At 42.3% G+C, this 17174-nt stretch overlaps 2 protein-coding genes across 3 annotated transcripts in view; one reads left to right on the plus strand and one right to left on the minus strand.

The window, feature by feature from the left end:
- Positions 1–13231, plus strand: part of rhbdf1a (rhomboid 5 homolog 1a (Drosophila)) — a 28944-nt gene extending 15713 nt beyond the window's left edge. Inside the window, exons 2-19 of one of the 2 annotated variants that reach the window (XM_085404332.1) lie at positions 3863–4007; positions 4083–4222; positions 4718–4825; positions 6067–6280; positions 6596–6802; positions 6952–7074; positions 7142–7305; positions 7606–7854; positions 7954–8065; positions 8168–8242; positions 8390–8551; positions 8643–8743; positions 8833–8896; positions 9427–9521; positions 9616–9691; positions 9890–9990; positions 12026–12179; positions 12303–13231. In XM_085404332.1, coding sequence (XP_085260458.1) covers positions 3891–4007; positions 4083–4222; positions 4718–4825; positions 6067–6280; positions 6596–6802; positions 6952–7074; positions 7142–7305; positions 7606–7854; positions 7954–8065; positions 8168–8242; positions 8390–8551; positions 8643–8743; positions 8833–8896; positions 9427–9521; positions 9616–9691; positions 9890–9990; positions 12026–12179; positions 12303–12722 — 2682 coding nt within the window. In that variant the 5' untranslated portion in view covers positions 3863–3890 and the 3' untranslated portion in view covers positions 12723–13231. The remainder of the gene's footprint in view (positions 1–3862; positions 4008–4082; positions 4223–4717; positions 4826–6066; positions 6281–6595; positions 6803–6951; positions 7075–7141; positions 7306–7605; positions 7855–7953; positions 8066–8167; positions 8243–8389; positions 8552–8642; positions 8744–8832; positions 8897–9426; positions 9522–9615; positions 9692–9889; positions 9991–12025; positions 12180–12302) is intronic. The other variant, XM_085404333.1, reaches the window with a different exon arrangement.
- Positions 13232–13544: 313 nt separating this feature from the next.
- aanat2 (arylalkylamine N-acetyltransferase 2) lies at positions 13545–15800 on the minus strand. Its single transcript, XM_085404334.1, has 3 exons — positions 14471–15800; positions 14158–14312; positions 13545–14065 (listed from the first exon to the last, which is right to left on the minus strand). The coding sequence occupies exons 1-3, from the start codon at positions 14637–14639 to the stop codon at positions 13760–13762; spliced, it is 630 nt and encodes a 209-aa protein (XP_085260460.1). The 5' UTR covers positions 14640–15800; the 3' UTR covers positions 13545–13759.
- Between the last annotated feature and the right edge of the window lie 1374 nt (positions 15801–17174).

The raw sequence follows: 17174 nt of genomic DNA on the forward strand, positions 1-17174 counted from the left end.
TCGTAGAGTTTCATACCCTTGGTAAATACCTAGATAACTCATTTGTATCGGAAAAAAATGTTATTGTAATGTTAATGGTGATGAAAATGTAAAGCGACTGACTGAGAGCCGTAGATTGTGATGCAGGCGTGTGTGGAAAAGGCAATGTCTCTGATATAAAGGAGGTCACAGCCAGATTACTATTTTATTTATGAGAGGCATGTAAAACACAAGGCATATTTGAGGCATACAAGCTGCTGGACAAAAACTGATATGTTGCAGAGAAAAATAGCATGGCCTCCGTCTGAGAGAAGCTTTTTCTCTCTCTTGCTCCTGAAAGTGTCGGAGGTAGCACTTAGAGCTTCATCCTCCAAGCTTGTCTTCTATTTGACTTTAAGCCTCACCTGTGACAGCTGGGCCTCTGTTGTCATAAGCTAATGTCTTTATGTGCATGACTGAAGACCATTTCCCAAGTGATTACATTAAATGATGGCATGGAAAACTTCCCTGGGCTTGAGTTTGTATGCAGACTATAACGCAGCTTCCCAGACAGAGAATAAGAGCTCCGGTTATGCTTGTCAGCCCCGCTCATTATGGCCCATTGGACGTCCCCGCACCTGGAGAGATGTCAGCTTGATCTCTGTGTTTTGTTCGCCTGTCTGTCTTCTGCTGCCTAATGTGTCCTGGAGAGGCAGAATGAAAAACAATCCACGCTGTCGTGGATCTCGTGATTGAGTAGGAAGTGTTAGTTTCTTACAAGGACCAGCTGACGGCAGGGAGCCAGTCTTGCGAGGCGCTGTCCTAATTTATGGATGTGGGTGTTTTCCCTTTCCTGCTTTAGATGTGAATCTTGAAGTCAAAACAAATCGTTTGGAAATTTTTTTTAAAAAGTAGATTTAATCTGTGGTTGTGGTATGCACACATCAATCAGCAGTGGGAATGTAAACAGACACTTGAAATTGTTGCCATACGCCACGAGAAAAAAAAAAAGCACAGTCACCTTCATAGTAGACATTCGGGTGCGTTTTAGCCTTGAGTCCCCAAGTGATTGCAGATAACAGTGCAATGTTGAGGAAAGGATAATCCAGCACTCTGAATAAGTGCCAAAGACAGAGTTTAACTCCTCTTCCCCTAAGGATATCTGCTCCTGAAGGACATCCTGCTTGTGATGTCCAGTCTTCCTCAGACAGGGACCAGCCTTGAATCTGACCTTTTCCTTGCAGTGATTTATATTTTTTCACTGTGAAACGTGTGTTGGTGCAACTCAGCAATGACTATACCCACTGTTCCAGCTAAACCCCTCCAAAGACACGAGTTGCGGGCCCATGCCAGGTCAGCTGCAATGTTGATTTTTGAGAGAGACGGGAGAGAAAGACAGAAACAGACTTCCAAGGCACTTGGCTTGTCTGTCTGTTAAAAGTTAGAAGTTCACATTGGGATTTGACCAAACGCCCTTGCAGCCCACTGACCAGTAGACTAATGGAAAATTATAACAGTAGCATATGGCTGGATTAATCCTGCCACATCAGGTTATACTGGCATCTCCAGCAAGACTACTTTTACAGATGTGGAATGACTGGGACACAGTCCTTGCCATTCTTGCTGTTCCCGCTCTGTGAGATATTCAAAACATCTCTTTCAGCTGTCAGATTTTCTCTCTGACGTCATTTACATAATCTAAAAAATTGTTTAGAGAAAATGAAACTTGTGATTGCCTGTAAATGACAATCACTTATGCAAATACAGATGAGATGAGTGGGATGCAGCAGGCAAGAAAAGAGCCTAAAGCAGGAGGAAGCTTAGCGTTGAAACAATAAGAGTAAATTAGTCTGATTCCACCTAACCCTCCTTTATTTTCTGAAGTCAAAGCACCATCAACACAGCATTCAGGGCAAAATAAGTTAAAGAAGGAGTGGCCCAAGCCAAAGCAATCAAAACAGATTAAGCATAAATCAAAATTAGCTTCTGGGTGCTTCAGTTCAGTCCCAGTTTATGCCTGTCTGCAACCCTGAAGCGGATGCTCCCTCCTCCCTCCCTTCGCTGATCTGCTCTATATCAGGAGCCCCGCTGTTTGAACTAATGGCAAAAGTAATTAAATGTTGGATATTCTAGCTCGGGGCAAGAGAGATGGCTGTTGTTGCAACAGTGAGTGTGTGACTGGTGTCACACTTGTATTTTCCAAATGTTAGTGGCTGGGCAATGACAAAGATGAAGACAGTGATTGTTCTTTTGTGAATTTACATGTAAATTAAACAGATTAAACATAAGTGAAGTCACCGGAGGCCAAATATATGGGACAAAGTTGAGAATAATAAAAAAGTAAATACATTTTGCATGCTGTCATCGCTCTACTCATCAATCCATTTGACTCATCACCAGCCGGCTTTAGTCCAGTCTGCGGTGATAATCTGGTATCGGGAAGTGTCACTCAAGGTCAAACAGCAGTTGGGATAAATACCTAATAGGTGCATGAGTCCAAAATGTTCCACAGGGAGAGTGAATGACAGATAAACCCCCAATGTAACACCCTTAAGTGTATGCTATTGTATTATAAAGATCCCATCTAGATTTTCTGCGTAAAGTAGCACTTTCCCAGCATTGCAGTGGGAGAAATGTCAGCATGTGACACAGCAATTATACCGGTGCCCTTTTATGAGCCTGCAAATTAAGAAATATCTGTCAGGAAGAGGTCAGCCATGTTTAAATGTTAACACACTGGCGATGACCCTGCTGGTCTCATTGTGAGGCTTTCCTTCCAGCTCTGCTGAGATCAACTAATAACACTTCCCATCATCACTTGGGCTTGAAACAGAAGCCTGTGGTGCATTAAACTGACAATGTGGAGCAGATGTGGTCACTAGAAGGCGTGGACATTTTTTTTAAGACGCTTGAACTGTAGAAAGAGAAGTGAGGACATGACCCAGTGTGGCTGATGAAAGCTTGAGTCAAAGCCCCTGATGTGATTTTATTTTTAAAATGAATAAAGAAATGAACTGCCATGTGAGGCATTTTAACCTCATGAGAAGCCCAGTCAGAGCTTGCACAAGGACAGGGAAGGGACTTATCAGATTTATTTGGGTTTTTTTAACCGCTCTATAGTCTCACAAGTTCACACGTTTCCACTTTAAAGGAAGGCGGTCAGTTATTTTGTTCATTCCTCCAAACTGCTGACTGAACAGCTGATTTAATCAATGATAAATGAGTACAAAAAAATTCATAGGGTAGTGCTTGATCTTTGGAAGTGCCAAGGAGTAGAGTAAAGGGGGTTAAAGAGTGCAGATTTTCATAGGAATTAGGAAAATAATAGAAAACATACCCAGAGTTAGATGATGGGACAATTAAAGGAAAGGCTGGTGATAACAAGGCTGCAGCTACAGACGGGGATGTCTGATGCTGATGTATACTGAGCGCCTCCTGTGGTCCGCGGGTCTTGTCGTGGGAGCACATACACAGTCATTAGTCTCTTGTAGAGCTGCTTTTAACCGCAAAGAAGGATTGCATTTGGTTTTTAACTGTAGAATTAAGGGATTATGTTGAAACCTGCTAACTTCCTCACTCCGAAAAAGATATTTATTGCTTTAAAAAAAAGACTTAAGATGATCTGTTTCAAGGAAGGAGTGAGCTGTAGACTATTCTCAGTGGTTTCCACTTTACTGTCTGATAATCAGAGCTGTGTGAAACTGTGTGAACGCCCATGCTTGAATCAAATAAGGGGCCTTAGCACCCTCTTGTGAAGCACTTCTGCAGCACAAAATCATTGTGATCACCATGTTTACAGCAGAAAACACATGTGCATTGTGGCCCTGTGGTATTTCTGTTAATTGCATTTGATACATTGAGGCTCATTATATTAATGCCATCTGCTCCTTCTCTGTGTGCATAGCTGGCAGGCCTGGGGTGGGACAGAGAACATGGCTGAACCACAGCGGGAAAGCACCAGCAGCCTGCAGAGGAAGAAGCCTCCCTGGCTCAGGCTGGACATTCCCACGACTCAGATGTCACTAGATGAGCCTCCCACATTTGTTCAGGTGCTCTTTCCCTTACTTTTTGTCACTGTTGTCATTTATGTGTGTTAACACTTTTCCAATAAATCTCCTCTGCAGCCGGTGAAGAGACAGGGTTTTCTGCGCAGTATCAGTATGCCAGTCGAGCCCTCTCACCTCCAGTCCCCACCCCGCGATGTCTTTGACACCCGGCGGCCTGTCTTGCAACGCCAGTCATCCATCACTCAGACCATTAAGAGGTAAAACACATGTTTTTTTTATTGCCATCACCCACAATATGGAAGTTTAGGATTAACACTTCAGGAAGCTTTAGAATTTTAACTTTAAGAACTTAACATCTCCTTAGCAGAGTAGCATGCAGTGAAGCTGTAGCCCACGTCTTGTTGGCTAGAGTTTGTGACTTTAGTTTACAGATTATGGGATGTCATGCAAAGTTAAATAGTGGATGGTGGCATGTTAAAAAGTAACTTCCCCTTCCTTACCTTTTTCCAAATTTCCTAACTGCTTCCCGTTAACATCTTGATGTCCTCTGCCCGGTATTACCTTCCTAATTTTGGAACTCTAAATGAAAACCTTTACATAACAATCTGCTTTGCTCTCTCCGCATGGCTGCCACAGCGCTATCCAGCTGCACATTTCCTTTTCACTGCCTGTTGTTGTCTTTTCTCTTTTCTTCTCCTTCCCCTTTCTTGTCCCTTCTCGCCACCTCGTGGTCCTGCTCTGCCTGGTCACAGCAGCAGGAGGGTTCACTTTGAGCGGATTAACACAGTGCCCGTTAAGGGGCAGCGGGCTGCACGGCGCAGCACCAGGAAACACCACTCTCTCTCCAGAACTCTGCTCAGGTACGCCAGGATGTGTTTGGTTCAGAATGAGGCTAGAGATCTGTAATTACTGATTTCACTATTATGATATATGGGCTTGATACTTTTAATGCAGCCTTAGACATTTGATCAGTATCAGTCCAGCTTCCAAATCACAGGAAACCATTTCTCTTTTAGTCACTGGATGTCGCATCCATGCGTCATGTCATCACCACAAAGACTTCTTTATAACTGAGTCAGAAGGGCATGCAAAACCAAAAGCTGTTATTTTCCTGTTACTGTTACAAACAAATGTTGTAGTAATGGCCAATAATGGCCATCTGCCAAACAAATCACAAGATGTATATGTTGTCTTAGAGCAGTGCTCATTAGTGAACCAGCATTTTAAGGATGACATGCCAGATTTGACGGCCCCGTTAGATTAGAGAGTATGTTCCTGGGCAGTGACAATGACCAGGCATAATCACGGAAGCCAAGCTGACGCAATAAAAGGCTCTCAACGTCTGTGCTTATCACGCAGTCCTATCACCAGCATACACTTCAAGAACTAAGGGTCACACAGATATTACATCGTCTTAAGGAAAGGGTGAGCTTAAGAATACATAAACACCATCAAATTTCCACCTAGCCTTCACTCTGCAGCTGGCAATTAGTGCAGAAACAGCTAGCTGGCCTGAATTTTCCTTTGAAGAATGTTTCCACTTCCACTTCCTGGCCTCGGGGAGCTGTAACATTGTTTGCTCTGGTACTTATTAGGCTTCAACTTAAACAACATGATTGCATGTGTATACATCAAGGGTTACTAGAATGTGCCGGTGTGCACAGTGGGACACAAATAAAACTTAAAAAGCATCCTTATTGTGTGTTTAATGGGATTTGCTGTCTGCTGGTGTCAGTTAAGATTAGGAAAGCTTAGTATGTTGTATTTTATTTGGCGCCTCAAAACTCAACTAGTTCCTAAAAGTGCGTGACAACACTGTGCATAAATATTTGGAGTGTGTAAATGTGTGACTTTCCCAGTGTATCTGGACATACGCAATACATGCCTAGACTTGTTCCCTCTCCTGTGCCCATTACTTAGACTATCTAGGGCACCTTTTTTACACCGTGGGAGGTGTTGTCTTATCAGTGCCTTGCATGTTTGCCGACCAACTCCTCTATATATTGCAAGGTTCTCTCACTCTGTCTTTCTTTAGAAAGGTAGGTGAATTTAATATCTCTGCGGGAAATGAAGCTGAAAAGTTGGTGTTTGTGGTTTTAAGGGGAACGGCGGACTGGTTTGGAGTCAGTAAGGACGGAGATGCCACTCAGAGATGGCAGAGGAAAAGTTTGCGCCACTGCAGCCTGCGCTATGGAAAGCTAAAACCACAGGTGATCCGAGAGATGGACCTGCCCAGCCAGGACAACATCTCCTTGACCAGCACTGAGACTCCACCTCCTCTCTATGTCCCCTCCTCACAACATGGCATGCAAAAGGTGAAGGGACACTTTGACACTACATGTTTAAAAAAAAAAACAAACTGATCTAATTTAGCAGAGAGGACATGAAAATAACACTGCTCAAAAGACATTACTGTGTAAGTGCAATAAAAACTTATCTAGCAGGTGTCACACTGTTTATTTTGTTTGTGATTGCAAATAAATGTGTAATTTTGATGAAAAAAAATGAGAAAACACAGGTATCTATGGCCTTAATTAAAGAGGGGAACTTTTTTTAAAAACATGTATCTAATATCTGAGGTAAAACATTCTTGTGAGATCTGCCTAACTTGTTGATCCACTGATCTCCAGATTGTGGACCCACTGGCGCGAGGAAGAGCATTCCGCATGGTGGAGGAGGTGGATGGTTACAGCGTGCCCCAGACCCCCATCACCCCTGGAGCTGCTTCGCTTTGCTCCTTCACCAGCTCCCGCTCAGGTCTCAATCGGCTGCCTCGCCGACGTAAGAGGGAGTCTGTGGCAAAGATGAGTTTCAGGGCTGCAGCGGCGCTGGTCAAGGTGGGAGGGAGGGATCCAGTAAACAGATTACATTTAAATACATGCAGTCTTTATAAAAATTAGCATTAATACTGTACAATAAAGAGTAAAACACTTTTGCATGTGGGCTCTATTTGTGCTGGTTCACTGATTTTGATGATATTTCTCAGGGGCGCTCATTACGGGAGAGCACTCTAAGACGGGCTCAAAGACGAAGCTTCACCCCCGCAAGCTTCATGGAGGAAGATGTGGTTGACTTTCCTGATGAATTGGACACATCCTTCTTTGCTAGAGTAAGACGAGACAAATAACAATATTCTTGTTCATGTTTCAAAGCCCCTAATCGCGTCTTCTTTGTAGGATATTCTGATGCACGAGGAGTTGTCCACATACGCAGACGAAGTCTTTGAGTCACCGTCTGAGGCGGCCGTGAAGGAGGCCGAGCCCAGCAGCAAGAAGGATGAGACGGAGCTGACAGGCAGCGCCCTAGATAAGACGGAGCTGGAAAGAAGTCATCTCATGCTGTGAGTTGCCACAGGGTTTGTCAGTGAGGCTGTGCTGATAATTTTAACATGAATCTTCATTCCTGGAAAGCAGTTTTCTCATGAAAAGTGCAAAAGATATGAGTCAGACAGTAGTGTTAGTTTAGATCAGTGTTTCCAAAAATCAAAATATAATAGACAATATAAAAAGCAATATATAAACTGACAGTGTAGGTTTGTGATTCTGGTTGGCGATGTTGTCTGACATTATCGCAAGTTGGAAATTTGTTCTAAAAGACAATGCACTATCTGATGAGGACATACGTCTCCCTTTTATTTCAGACCTCTGGAGCGAGGGTGGCGTAAAGCCAAAGAAGGAACTGGACCACCAAAGGTGCCCTTGCGGCAGGAGGTCGTGAGTGTTCACGGACAGCGGCGTGGGCAGCGCATTGTTGTTCCTGTCAAGAAGCTTTTTGCCCGAGAGAAACGGCCCTATGGCTTGGGCATGGTGGGGAAACTCACAAACCGCACCTACCGCAAGCGCATTGACAGCTACGTCAAGAGACAAATAGAGGATATGGATGACCACAGGTACAAAACTTCTCACTAATGAGCAGTTCTACCCCACAGTGGGTGATGTTGATGGATGTGTAGCTGCTGCTTATTAAACATGTTCTTTGTCTCTTCTAGGCCTTTTTTTACATACTGGATCACCTTTGTCCATTTGCTCATCACTATCTTGGCTGTGTCCATCTATGGTTTTGCACCTCCAGGCTTCTCCCAGCATGAGACGGTTGATTCTGTGAGTCCAGGCTCAGATGGGGGATGTATGTGCATTGACGCCTTGGCAATTTTCATCTTTCAATAATGTGTAACCTTTCTTTTTTTGTGTGTGATAATTCAGGTTTTAAGAAACAAAGGTGTGTATGAAAATGTCAAGTTTGTACAGCAGGAGAACTTTTGGATTGGGCCCAGTTCGGTAAGCTGTCTTTGATTATGTGTTTTTTTTTTTTGTTGTTGTTGTTTTTTTTTGTAATTTGTTCTTTTTTAAAATCTTAGAGTTCATGCATAAATGTCAGCAAATTATTAAATTTTTTCCTTTATACCTCTATCCATTCATTTTTAGGAAGCCCTGATCCACTTGGGGGCCAAATACTCTCCATGCATGCGCCAAGACCAGCAAGTGCATGATCTCATCAGGGAAAAGAGGGACATCGAAAGAAACTCTGCCTGCTGTGTGCGCAACGATCGCTCAGGCTGCGTCCAAACCTCAGAGGAGGAATGCTCGGTCGGTAAACAACCCTTTATTTTGGGATCCTTGACATTTGCAGCTCTGCATCAAAGAGAAGCCGTGGGCAATGTTGATTTCTTGTTTTCAGAGTACTCTGGCTGTGTGGGTGAAATGGCCGGGGCATCCCAGCACTCCCAAGTTAAATGGTAAAGACAGACAGTACGGTTCAGTGTGCCATCAGGATCCCAGGTAAGGCGCCTAGTAGTTTCAGTGGTTGAAGCTTGCGGTGTTTATTTAATGATAACGACACTGTACTGCTATACCTTCTGTGCTTCCAGGATATGTCTAGAGCCAGCCTCAGTGTCACCTCATGAATGGCCCGATGACATCACCAAGTGGCCAGTGAGTATGCTGAAACGCCGCTTGGTTTTGAGGCCCAAACAGAAGAAGGATAGATCAGATTGTGATTTTTCTCAAGAGAGTCCAGGATTTAAATCTAGAGCTAGGCCCTCCTGTGTGGCGTTTGCATGTTGTCCCTGTGTTTGTGCCGGTTTTCTCGAGGAGCTGGTACCCTCAGCACTGCAGGGCAACCACCCACTTTTCCACTACTAAGGATCGATTAAATGCATTAAAATAGTTTTTTAAATCTCACCTTTATTGCTACGACTGGTAAATCCTGACACCCTTCTAATATTTATGTTATACCTCAAAACACAGAAATTTTAGATCATTTGCAATTTAGCAATGTTATCATCTTTCTCCCTGCTACTTTTATACTATTCTCAGTATAAAAAATGCTTGCTTTTGGTGTAGCTGAGTTGTAAAAAAAAAAAAATTTACACTACAGAATTCATTCTGTTTTATTTTAAAATTTTTGCCTTGGATATAATCAGGATAAATTGACTGTTGTTCCCTTTTTCCCTGGCTTTTAGGTTTGTACCAGGTACAACACAGGGAACCATACCAACCTGCCTCATATAGACTGTACCATCACAGGCCGACCCTGCTGCATTGGAACCAAAGGGAGGTGAGGAGAGAAACATTTATTCCAAATAAATTGCACACTGGATGAATAACCACTTGATTCACTTGCTTAACACATGCCGTTTGCTTTCTTCAAGGTGTGAAATTACATCCCGGGAATATTGTGACTTCATGAAGGGCTACTTTCATGAGGAGGCTACTCTTTGCTCTCAAGTAAGCAACTCTGTTTAATACAGAAGAAAGAAAAAAAAACCACTTAGTACTGATTAGAAAGATGTGGGGGGGTTTAATGTTTAAGGAACTGTGTAGGTGTCTGCCTTTCTTTCCAGTTTTTCCATTCCTTGTTTTGGGTTTTCATTATGACTGTGTGATGTTATTATGTCACGACACCGTGTTCTGCCCTTTCTTTAGGTGCACTGCATGGACGATGTGTGTGGACTGTTGCCTTTCCTCAACCCTGAGGTCCCAGATCAGTTTTACAGGCTCTGGCTCTCACTCTTCCTACATGCTGGGTGAGTCAGTCGCTGGCAGTAGCTGCTCATTCAGCTTTCTACCTGGCAAAAGAATCAAGTACTAATAAAAGTAATAGTTGGAAAGTTTTAACAGGTTTTGTGGTGTTTAGTTATTGTTTCAAGACAACTTCTAACATGAGCTGGATTAAACAAAAAGAAAATAATAATAATAATAACTAATTTCACCAACCAGAGGGACAATTAACACAGTTCTTCTTATCAGACAGTGGAAATGGTCCACGTCAGGGTCTGTGTTAGCACCAAGCAGCGACGACAGAAATTATTAAAAGATCTGAATCAGGCAGGTTTATCCGCCCAAGATGTTTGCCACACACAAGGAAATTAGCTCTTGGTATCAATATGTCCTCGTATCACAACAAATCAAATACAGAGGCATCCTCAACACATATATGAAAGATGAATAGATGGGTAATAGAAGACAACAAAAGGAGGTGAGGACAAATAGTGCCTTTACAGACAATGAATTATATGTGGTTGGTTCCTGTTTGTTTATTAAAAAAATACACACTGAATGGGAGAATATGCCAGTTAAGAAGTGTTGAAATAGTGTTGGCTAGTTGATTATGTAGGCACCTGAGTACTGCAGGGATGACTTTTTCATTCTTTAAATTATATTATATTTATTGGTTGCTAACTGTGCTCTACACTTTTTGGAATAGTGCAGAAAATAAGATAATATGCATATAATAATAATATCATAAAGTTTCTCATACTTATGTGAGTTTTTGGCACAACAAACTTCACAAATTAATGCATCTTTCATTATTACTGAAGCACAAATGCAGTCACATAAAGTAAGTAATAATATTACCAGTCCAAGTTCCTGTGCTTGGCAAAATGAAGAATAATTTCCAGGAAATCCTCTGTAATATCATAATGCCACTTGTTAGCAAATGGCTTCTCTGGAATACATAAAAATTAAGAACTCGTGGGTAGTTTATTTCTGTTTTGTAAAGTAAACACAACAAGATTGTAAACTGACATGTGACGTGTTCATTTACCTTGCAAATGCAAGGGGTCACCCGTAGGCGAGAGTGGTGCATGCTCTACGTGCAACCGCCAATTTTTACTTATGTGCGACTGAACTATAAAGCACTTAGTAAATAATAATGTTCCTTATTTTGCTGAATAACTAAATATTCCACAATAATGTGTTAGATATAAATACAGTTGCCCAAACTGACATTTTAATATTTGACGTGTCAGATAGTGACAGGAGTGCACGCTGCATGAATAGGCAGAGAAGTGACAGGTTTTCTGATTCTTCTTGCTGACGCTTCACTTGTCGTTGCCACATTTGACTCCTGCAAATGTTCTTTGGTTTGGCAGCTCTGGGTTCATTACCCTGTTGGTAGCGCATCCTATAAAACTGCTGCATTCAGGAATTTCCTTTTTTTATACATATTTTTCTTTTAAACCAGAACGTTTGTGCAATACAAATTCAAGGGAAGCTCTGTTCTCCCCTCCATTGTTGGGGGGATTTAATTGTTCTCTGTCTTTATTCCTGTTTAAAAGTGTATATATAATAATGTTATTATAATACAATATCATTAGAGAGATAGGGGCAATCTTCTTATCAGATGAACCAGCAGTGCCTCATATGCAGTTGGCTAAAGTTACTCCAGCTGTTTTCCATGTGTTCCACGTATTCATTACTTGCAGTTATTCGCAGTATATATCAGACTGTCAGTTTCTCTTTGGTGTAGTTTAGACCTGTCAGTCAGGCAGCACAAAGAGCTGACCTTAAGAAGAGCAGTGCTTCATCTTTATTCAGTCTCTTATCTCTCTCCTGGGTAATTAAACAAAGTGCCCTCGCCACACGAACTCATTAAGCTTCAGTGAGATGGAGGCTGATTTTGCTGTTGAGCAAAGTCATTCCCACTCGGCACTTGAGGGGCTTGCCTCTTCAACACAGAGGGATTATCTTCCCAACACGTGCGGCTTTTCACCCACATTCACTCGCGCATCACACTCGTCACACATATGAACTATTTGTCATTGTCTGTCCTCCCAGAATCCTTCACTGCCTGGTGTCGGTGGCTTTCCAGATGACCATCCTGAGGGATCTGGAGAAGCTGGCAGGCTGGTTGCGCATTTCAATCATTTACATACTCAGTGGCATCACTGGCAACTTAGCTTCAGCCATTTTCCTGCCCTACAGAGCAGAGGTGATCACCAGCTAGACACAATACCTTTCACAAAATGACAAGTAATTTTGATCAGATATAAAAGACTGAACAGCTCATTGTGTTTTCTCAAGCCTGTGTCCCTCGATGCTGTCTTTGTCTCAGGTGGGTCCAGCTGGCTCGCAGTTTGGGATTCTGGCCTGCCTGTTTGTGGAGCTGTTTCAGAGCTGGCAGATCCTGGCCCAGCCCTGGAGGGCCTTCACCAAGCTGCTGTGTGTGGTGCTCTTCCTCTTTGCCTTTGGGCTGCTGCCCTGGATTGACAATTTTGCCCACATTTGTGGCTTCATCTCTGGCTTCTTCCTGTCCTTCGCCTTCCTACCCTACATCAGCTTTGGCCGCATGGACCTGTACCGCAAACGCTGCCAGATTATCATCTTCCTGCTGGTGTTTGTTGGACTCTTTTCAGGCCTCGTGGTGCTCTTCTACGTCTACCCAATCAAGTGTGAATGGTGCGAGTTGCTCACCTGCATACCCTTTACAGACAAGTTCTGCGAGAAGTATGACCTCAATGCTCACCTCCACTGACGTGTGAGCACTGCAGGAAGGCATCAGGTCAAAAGACACGGACTGGCTGGGGGATTGTCTCCCTCTTCTATGTGGACTATGATAATATGCTTGTGTTATTTTACTCAATATGAATACCCATACCACTCATCATAAGGACTTATTTTCATCATCACTCCTTCACTGTCGAGTGAAACAAAGCTAAGGCACTTGTGAACCTCACCAAAACACCTAGCTGTCCTGCAGAAATGAGAAAAGCCAGCGCTGGAACAATGAAGATTTTCTTTCCCCTTTTTTTGTACATTCACCCTCCAGGCAAAAGATTTATTAATATTATTATCCAGGCAACCTCATACAAAAGCAGGGACAAAAATCAGATATTGATACCTTTGGTGCCTTGTTGATAAATGTACCAACTACTGCCATATTTTTGTTACATTATGCTGAGCACTCGAATGTTATCTCTCCTTTTTTTTTTTTATTGCTTCTCAAGAAGTGATTACTGTTTTGAACACGGTAGTGTTTTAGCTACCTGTCTACTCACATGTATTTGAAAAGAAAAGTAAAAAAAAATCTACAAAATGAAAATGTCTGCCTCTCCTGCTTGAGCACATGATGAAGATCGCTTTAAAGTATTTAAACTCATAAGAATTCAAACAAAACCACAACAAGCTATGGGATTGTATTACAGCTTGGATTTGTATGGTTTATAAAAATAGAATTGTATTTACACTGAGATGTTGTTTACAGTAATTGCCTTCTATAATAATTAAAAACATTATTAATCTATTGTACAAGTGACAGAAGACTAGATAAATAGATAACTGAGAAAAGCAACAGGTTCATTTTGTTGCTTGAGCACCTAAATCCACTGTTGTTCCCCTCAGGCCTTAACACAGACTTAACTCCATGTTCAGTGGATCAGGGGACGCATTAGGATACTGAACCCAGGCCAGCTATATTCGTGTCCTCTTTTCTCCTGCTGCAGTATTTTGTGCTTGACAAGAGTCCATGTTAGAAATAAGTGGAGTGGAGAGTGCAGGGTAAGGATTGAAGGACTAGCAGTCGCTGTTCCGCCGTGAGTACGCCTGTCCAGATAGAGTGTACTCCATCTCTTGGAAGTGCATGTTAGATACTGTGATGGCTGATGGCCCTATCTCCTTGAAGCCAGCCTTGAGGTAGAAGGGCACGAGGAAATCCTCGCAGATCAGCAGAGCTCGACGGAGGCCTGGCATGCAGCTCACGTACTGCAAGTAGCGCCACAAGATGATGGAGCCCTTTCCCTGCTGGCGGCAGTGGCGGTGCACAGACAGCACATGGATGTGCACAGTGGAGCTGTCTGGGACATGCTGAGTCATGGCCTCCTGGTTAAATAGAAGTAATGTTATTAAAAAAAGAAAATGAATGAGCCACAGAATCCCAGTCATTTCACCAAAATCAGGCAATTGTGAAATACCTGTGAAAGCCTCTCCTTGTCCCAGCCAGAGCCGATGATGAAAGCTACCAGCTGTCCCTCTTCAAACCAGCCCAGAGACAGCTCAGGGCACTGACCCAGGAAGTTAAGAACTTCATCCAGGGTAAGTGGACACTCTCCAGACACAGATATAAATGCTGGGGAGGATTTTAGAGAGTGCGTCAGTTTGTGGGAGGAATGAAAATGAAAGCATGAAAGAAATATGCTCTCACTAACTCTGTAAATGGCACTAAGATGAAGTTACACATTAATATGTTGCTTATATGAAATGCAACGATCTTGCCTAATGACTTGCCTTCTCTTTCAATCTCGAACACACTGATGGCATCCTGTGGTGTGAGGTTCCTGAACTCGCTGGCTGGGAGTGTGTGCCGCCTCTGTTGCAGAGAGCTGTCCACCCTGACAGGTGTCTTCTGAAAGAAGGGTTTGAAGAACAGTAAGCCACTGACCTGTTGTGTCATCATGCCTCAATACAGCAACAACAGGAGCTTCTGATTATTTTACACAGTTCCTCCTGTGAGTCTGTCTCCTTTTTTCCAGCCTTTTTCTACTAGAACTTTTAGTAGCAGTCAGATAAAGTTAAACCCTGCAAACAAAACCTCCCGTGCCCTGCTTTTCCCACAGCTCTGAGTCCAGTCTTAGTCACCTCAGCTGGCAAGATGCTGACCTTCTCGCCTCCCCCACTCTCTCTCCCTCCTCCTCTTTTTTAACTGATCTCTAAGTGGCTGCTTCCAAGTAGGATAGCTGTCTGTGCACGTGCCACCGAAGTCTTTAAATCCTCTAACGTTAAACAGCAGACTTTATTGTTCTTGCTGTATTTTTTATGCGCTTTATACTTTGGATTTGGTTTGCACTGCCACATTAAGAGATTGACAAGTCTGTAGCTGCAGCAGTTCAGTGAGAATTTTTTACTTATTAGTATTCAGAAAGCTTTAATCATTCCAACACTGAGATAAACATTTGAATCAACCTCGTGTCAGAGTAGTTACAGAAGTCTTTTTTTAGTTTTTCCCTCTGTGTTAGAATATCTTTTTGTAATGGTAATATCCTGCCTGCACAGATGGAATAACTCAGGCAGATTAATTGTAAAACTGTGAACCTTCAGTATGAAAAAAAGTGTGTTGTTGAGATACTAGTTTTCATGGGCACATGGATATTGGCACATGCACATTTGCATGTCCTCTGGGTTTTGTCTTGTTCAGCGTGGGGATGTGCAGGACATGGTGTGACTGTTGTGGTGATGCTCGTGTTTTTAGAGACCAAGGGCGTCCGGGCTACTTTGACTGAACTGAGTAAGGAGGAGAGATTTTATGCGGATTGCTGTGGGGGTGATTTCATGCCTTAAAGAGATTTAGCACAGGCTAATTAAATGAGAGCGCACGAGCATCAGCTGGCCTTGGGTAAACCTGTTTACACAGACGTGTTTAGCTGTCAGCACAACAGTAGAATTTCAAAGGACACTTTGAGTTCACTCTACAGCAAACCACTTCATGTCATGAAATAAAACCACAGTGCTCTATATCACAAATTCTGTGGATGTGTATGCATTGCATTCCTAAACTTCTTCATCTAATAAACTTTTTCATTGGAGTTTCCTTTGTTAAGACTGAAAAAAGAAAGCCTTATTTCTCTGGCCCCAAGAGTTTTATATTTTATACTGCAGTTATTTGGCTGTACAAATACTTTCTCCAAATGGCCTCAACTATTAAAAAAGGAACATTATTATTAGGGATTACTGCTTCATACCACTCCTCCCTTTGGCCTTGGGCTGTAATGATGTTTTGTAAATCTCATTTATTCTGTGTTATCTGGACAGCCTGCTAATCACAAATACAAGAACATCTATGTGAGCCGGATCATCAGATGTCAGGCATGTACACAGCCAGAGATTGCGTTACCTTTTCTGACCTGGGAATCGTTCAGTGCTGAACACACTGTTACAGTTAAACAGTGACAGAGTTGACTTTCACTCATTCAGACAAATTTAGAAAAGGAAACGAACCTCTGACGCTCAAAGGTGTAAGCATGTGAAAGCTTATTAAACTCTGACGTTATGTAATTTAGCCTCGCTGACCCACTGACCAAAGTGTCATAGATCTAATCTAATGTGTGTGCGCGCGTGTGTGTGTGGATACACACATACTGCACACATGCACATTTCTACAGTGTATTATGTTTTTACAGGCTAGCTTGAAGCGAGCTTGTGTAACCGAATCCTCATTAAACTTTAAACTGGCTTACAGCTGTTGTTGTCTGAGCTGGGCAGCAGCTAATCATGACTGCAGAAAAGCTCTGAGACATTTTGCATCAGACGGGTGGAAAATTCTTACTGAAATGAGCTGTCGTTCATTTATTTATTCTTCTGGGATACATTATATCCATTTATTTAAATATCAGACTAGACTTCATGTTTTAGATGTTCTGGTGATTTAATTGTTTATTTTAATATGGGTGTAACCTCCTATGTGTGTTATCATACATATATTTGCACATTCATGCATATGTAGGTTCAGGATAGAGAATTCACTCAGACCTTCTTCACAGTCAACGCTCCCTGTGAAAAATACACTGAAATGTGATCCAAAGCTACACGTTTCCTTGGCCATGTGGCCAGTAGAGAGCAGTGTTCACAGTGACAGAAGACTCCTTATTGTCATGTTTATACACAATAAAAGATATAATCCAAAGTAGCAGAGTGCTTAAGTGTAATTCTAAAACCCTGTGTCAGGTGCTTGGTCTTCATAATGACAGAAACAGAGTATGCACACTTTTAATTTTATTTGATAATATACATAATATTTATTGATACTAGACTTGCCAGTATTCTGTTTGCTATTGTGCACACAGCAAAAAAGAAAAAAAGAAGAGAAGACAGACTTTGATAACTTTGAATTTTTCTTTGCTTTTCATCCGTTTACATGACGCAGTGCATAACATAGGAAACTGTGCTATCACTGAACCTTTTTGGGTGTGACCAAGTATTTGTCTACATTTAAAGA

Source organism: Rhamphochromis longiceps, linkage group LG4, assembly GCF_057381845.1.
Source record: "Rhamphochromis longiceps isolate RC_006_pf linkage group LG4, R_longiceps_female_GT1.1, whole genome shotgun sequence".
Classification (NCBI taxonomy): Eukaryota; Metazoa; Chordata; class Actinopteri; order Cichliformes; family Cichlidae; genus Rhamphochromis; species Rhamphochromis longiceps.

Excerpts from the sequence above, each read along its gene's own strand:
- aanat2 (XM_085404334.1), bottom strand. The coding sequence starts at position 14,639 with ATGATGACACAACAGGTCAGTGGCTTACTGTTCTTCAAACCCTTCTTT. Across the intron at positions 14,313-14,470 it reads GTTCGAGATTGAAAGAGAAG|CATTTATATCTGTGTCTGGA; the intron begins GCAAGTCATTAG and ends AATCCTCCCCAG. Across the intron at positions 14,066-14,157 it reads ACAAGGAGAGGCTTTCACAG|GAGGCCATGACTCAGCATGT; the intron begins GTATTTCACAAT and ends CTATTTAACCAG.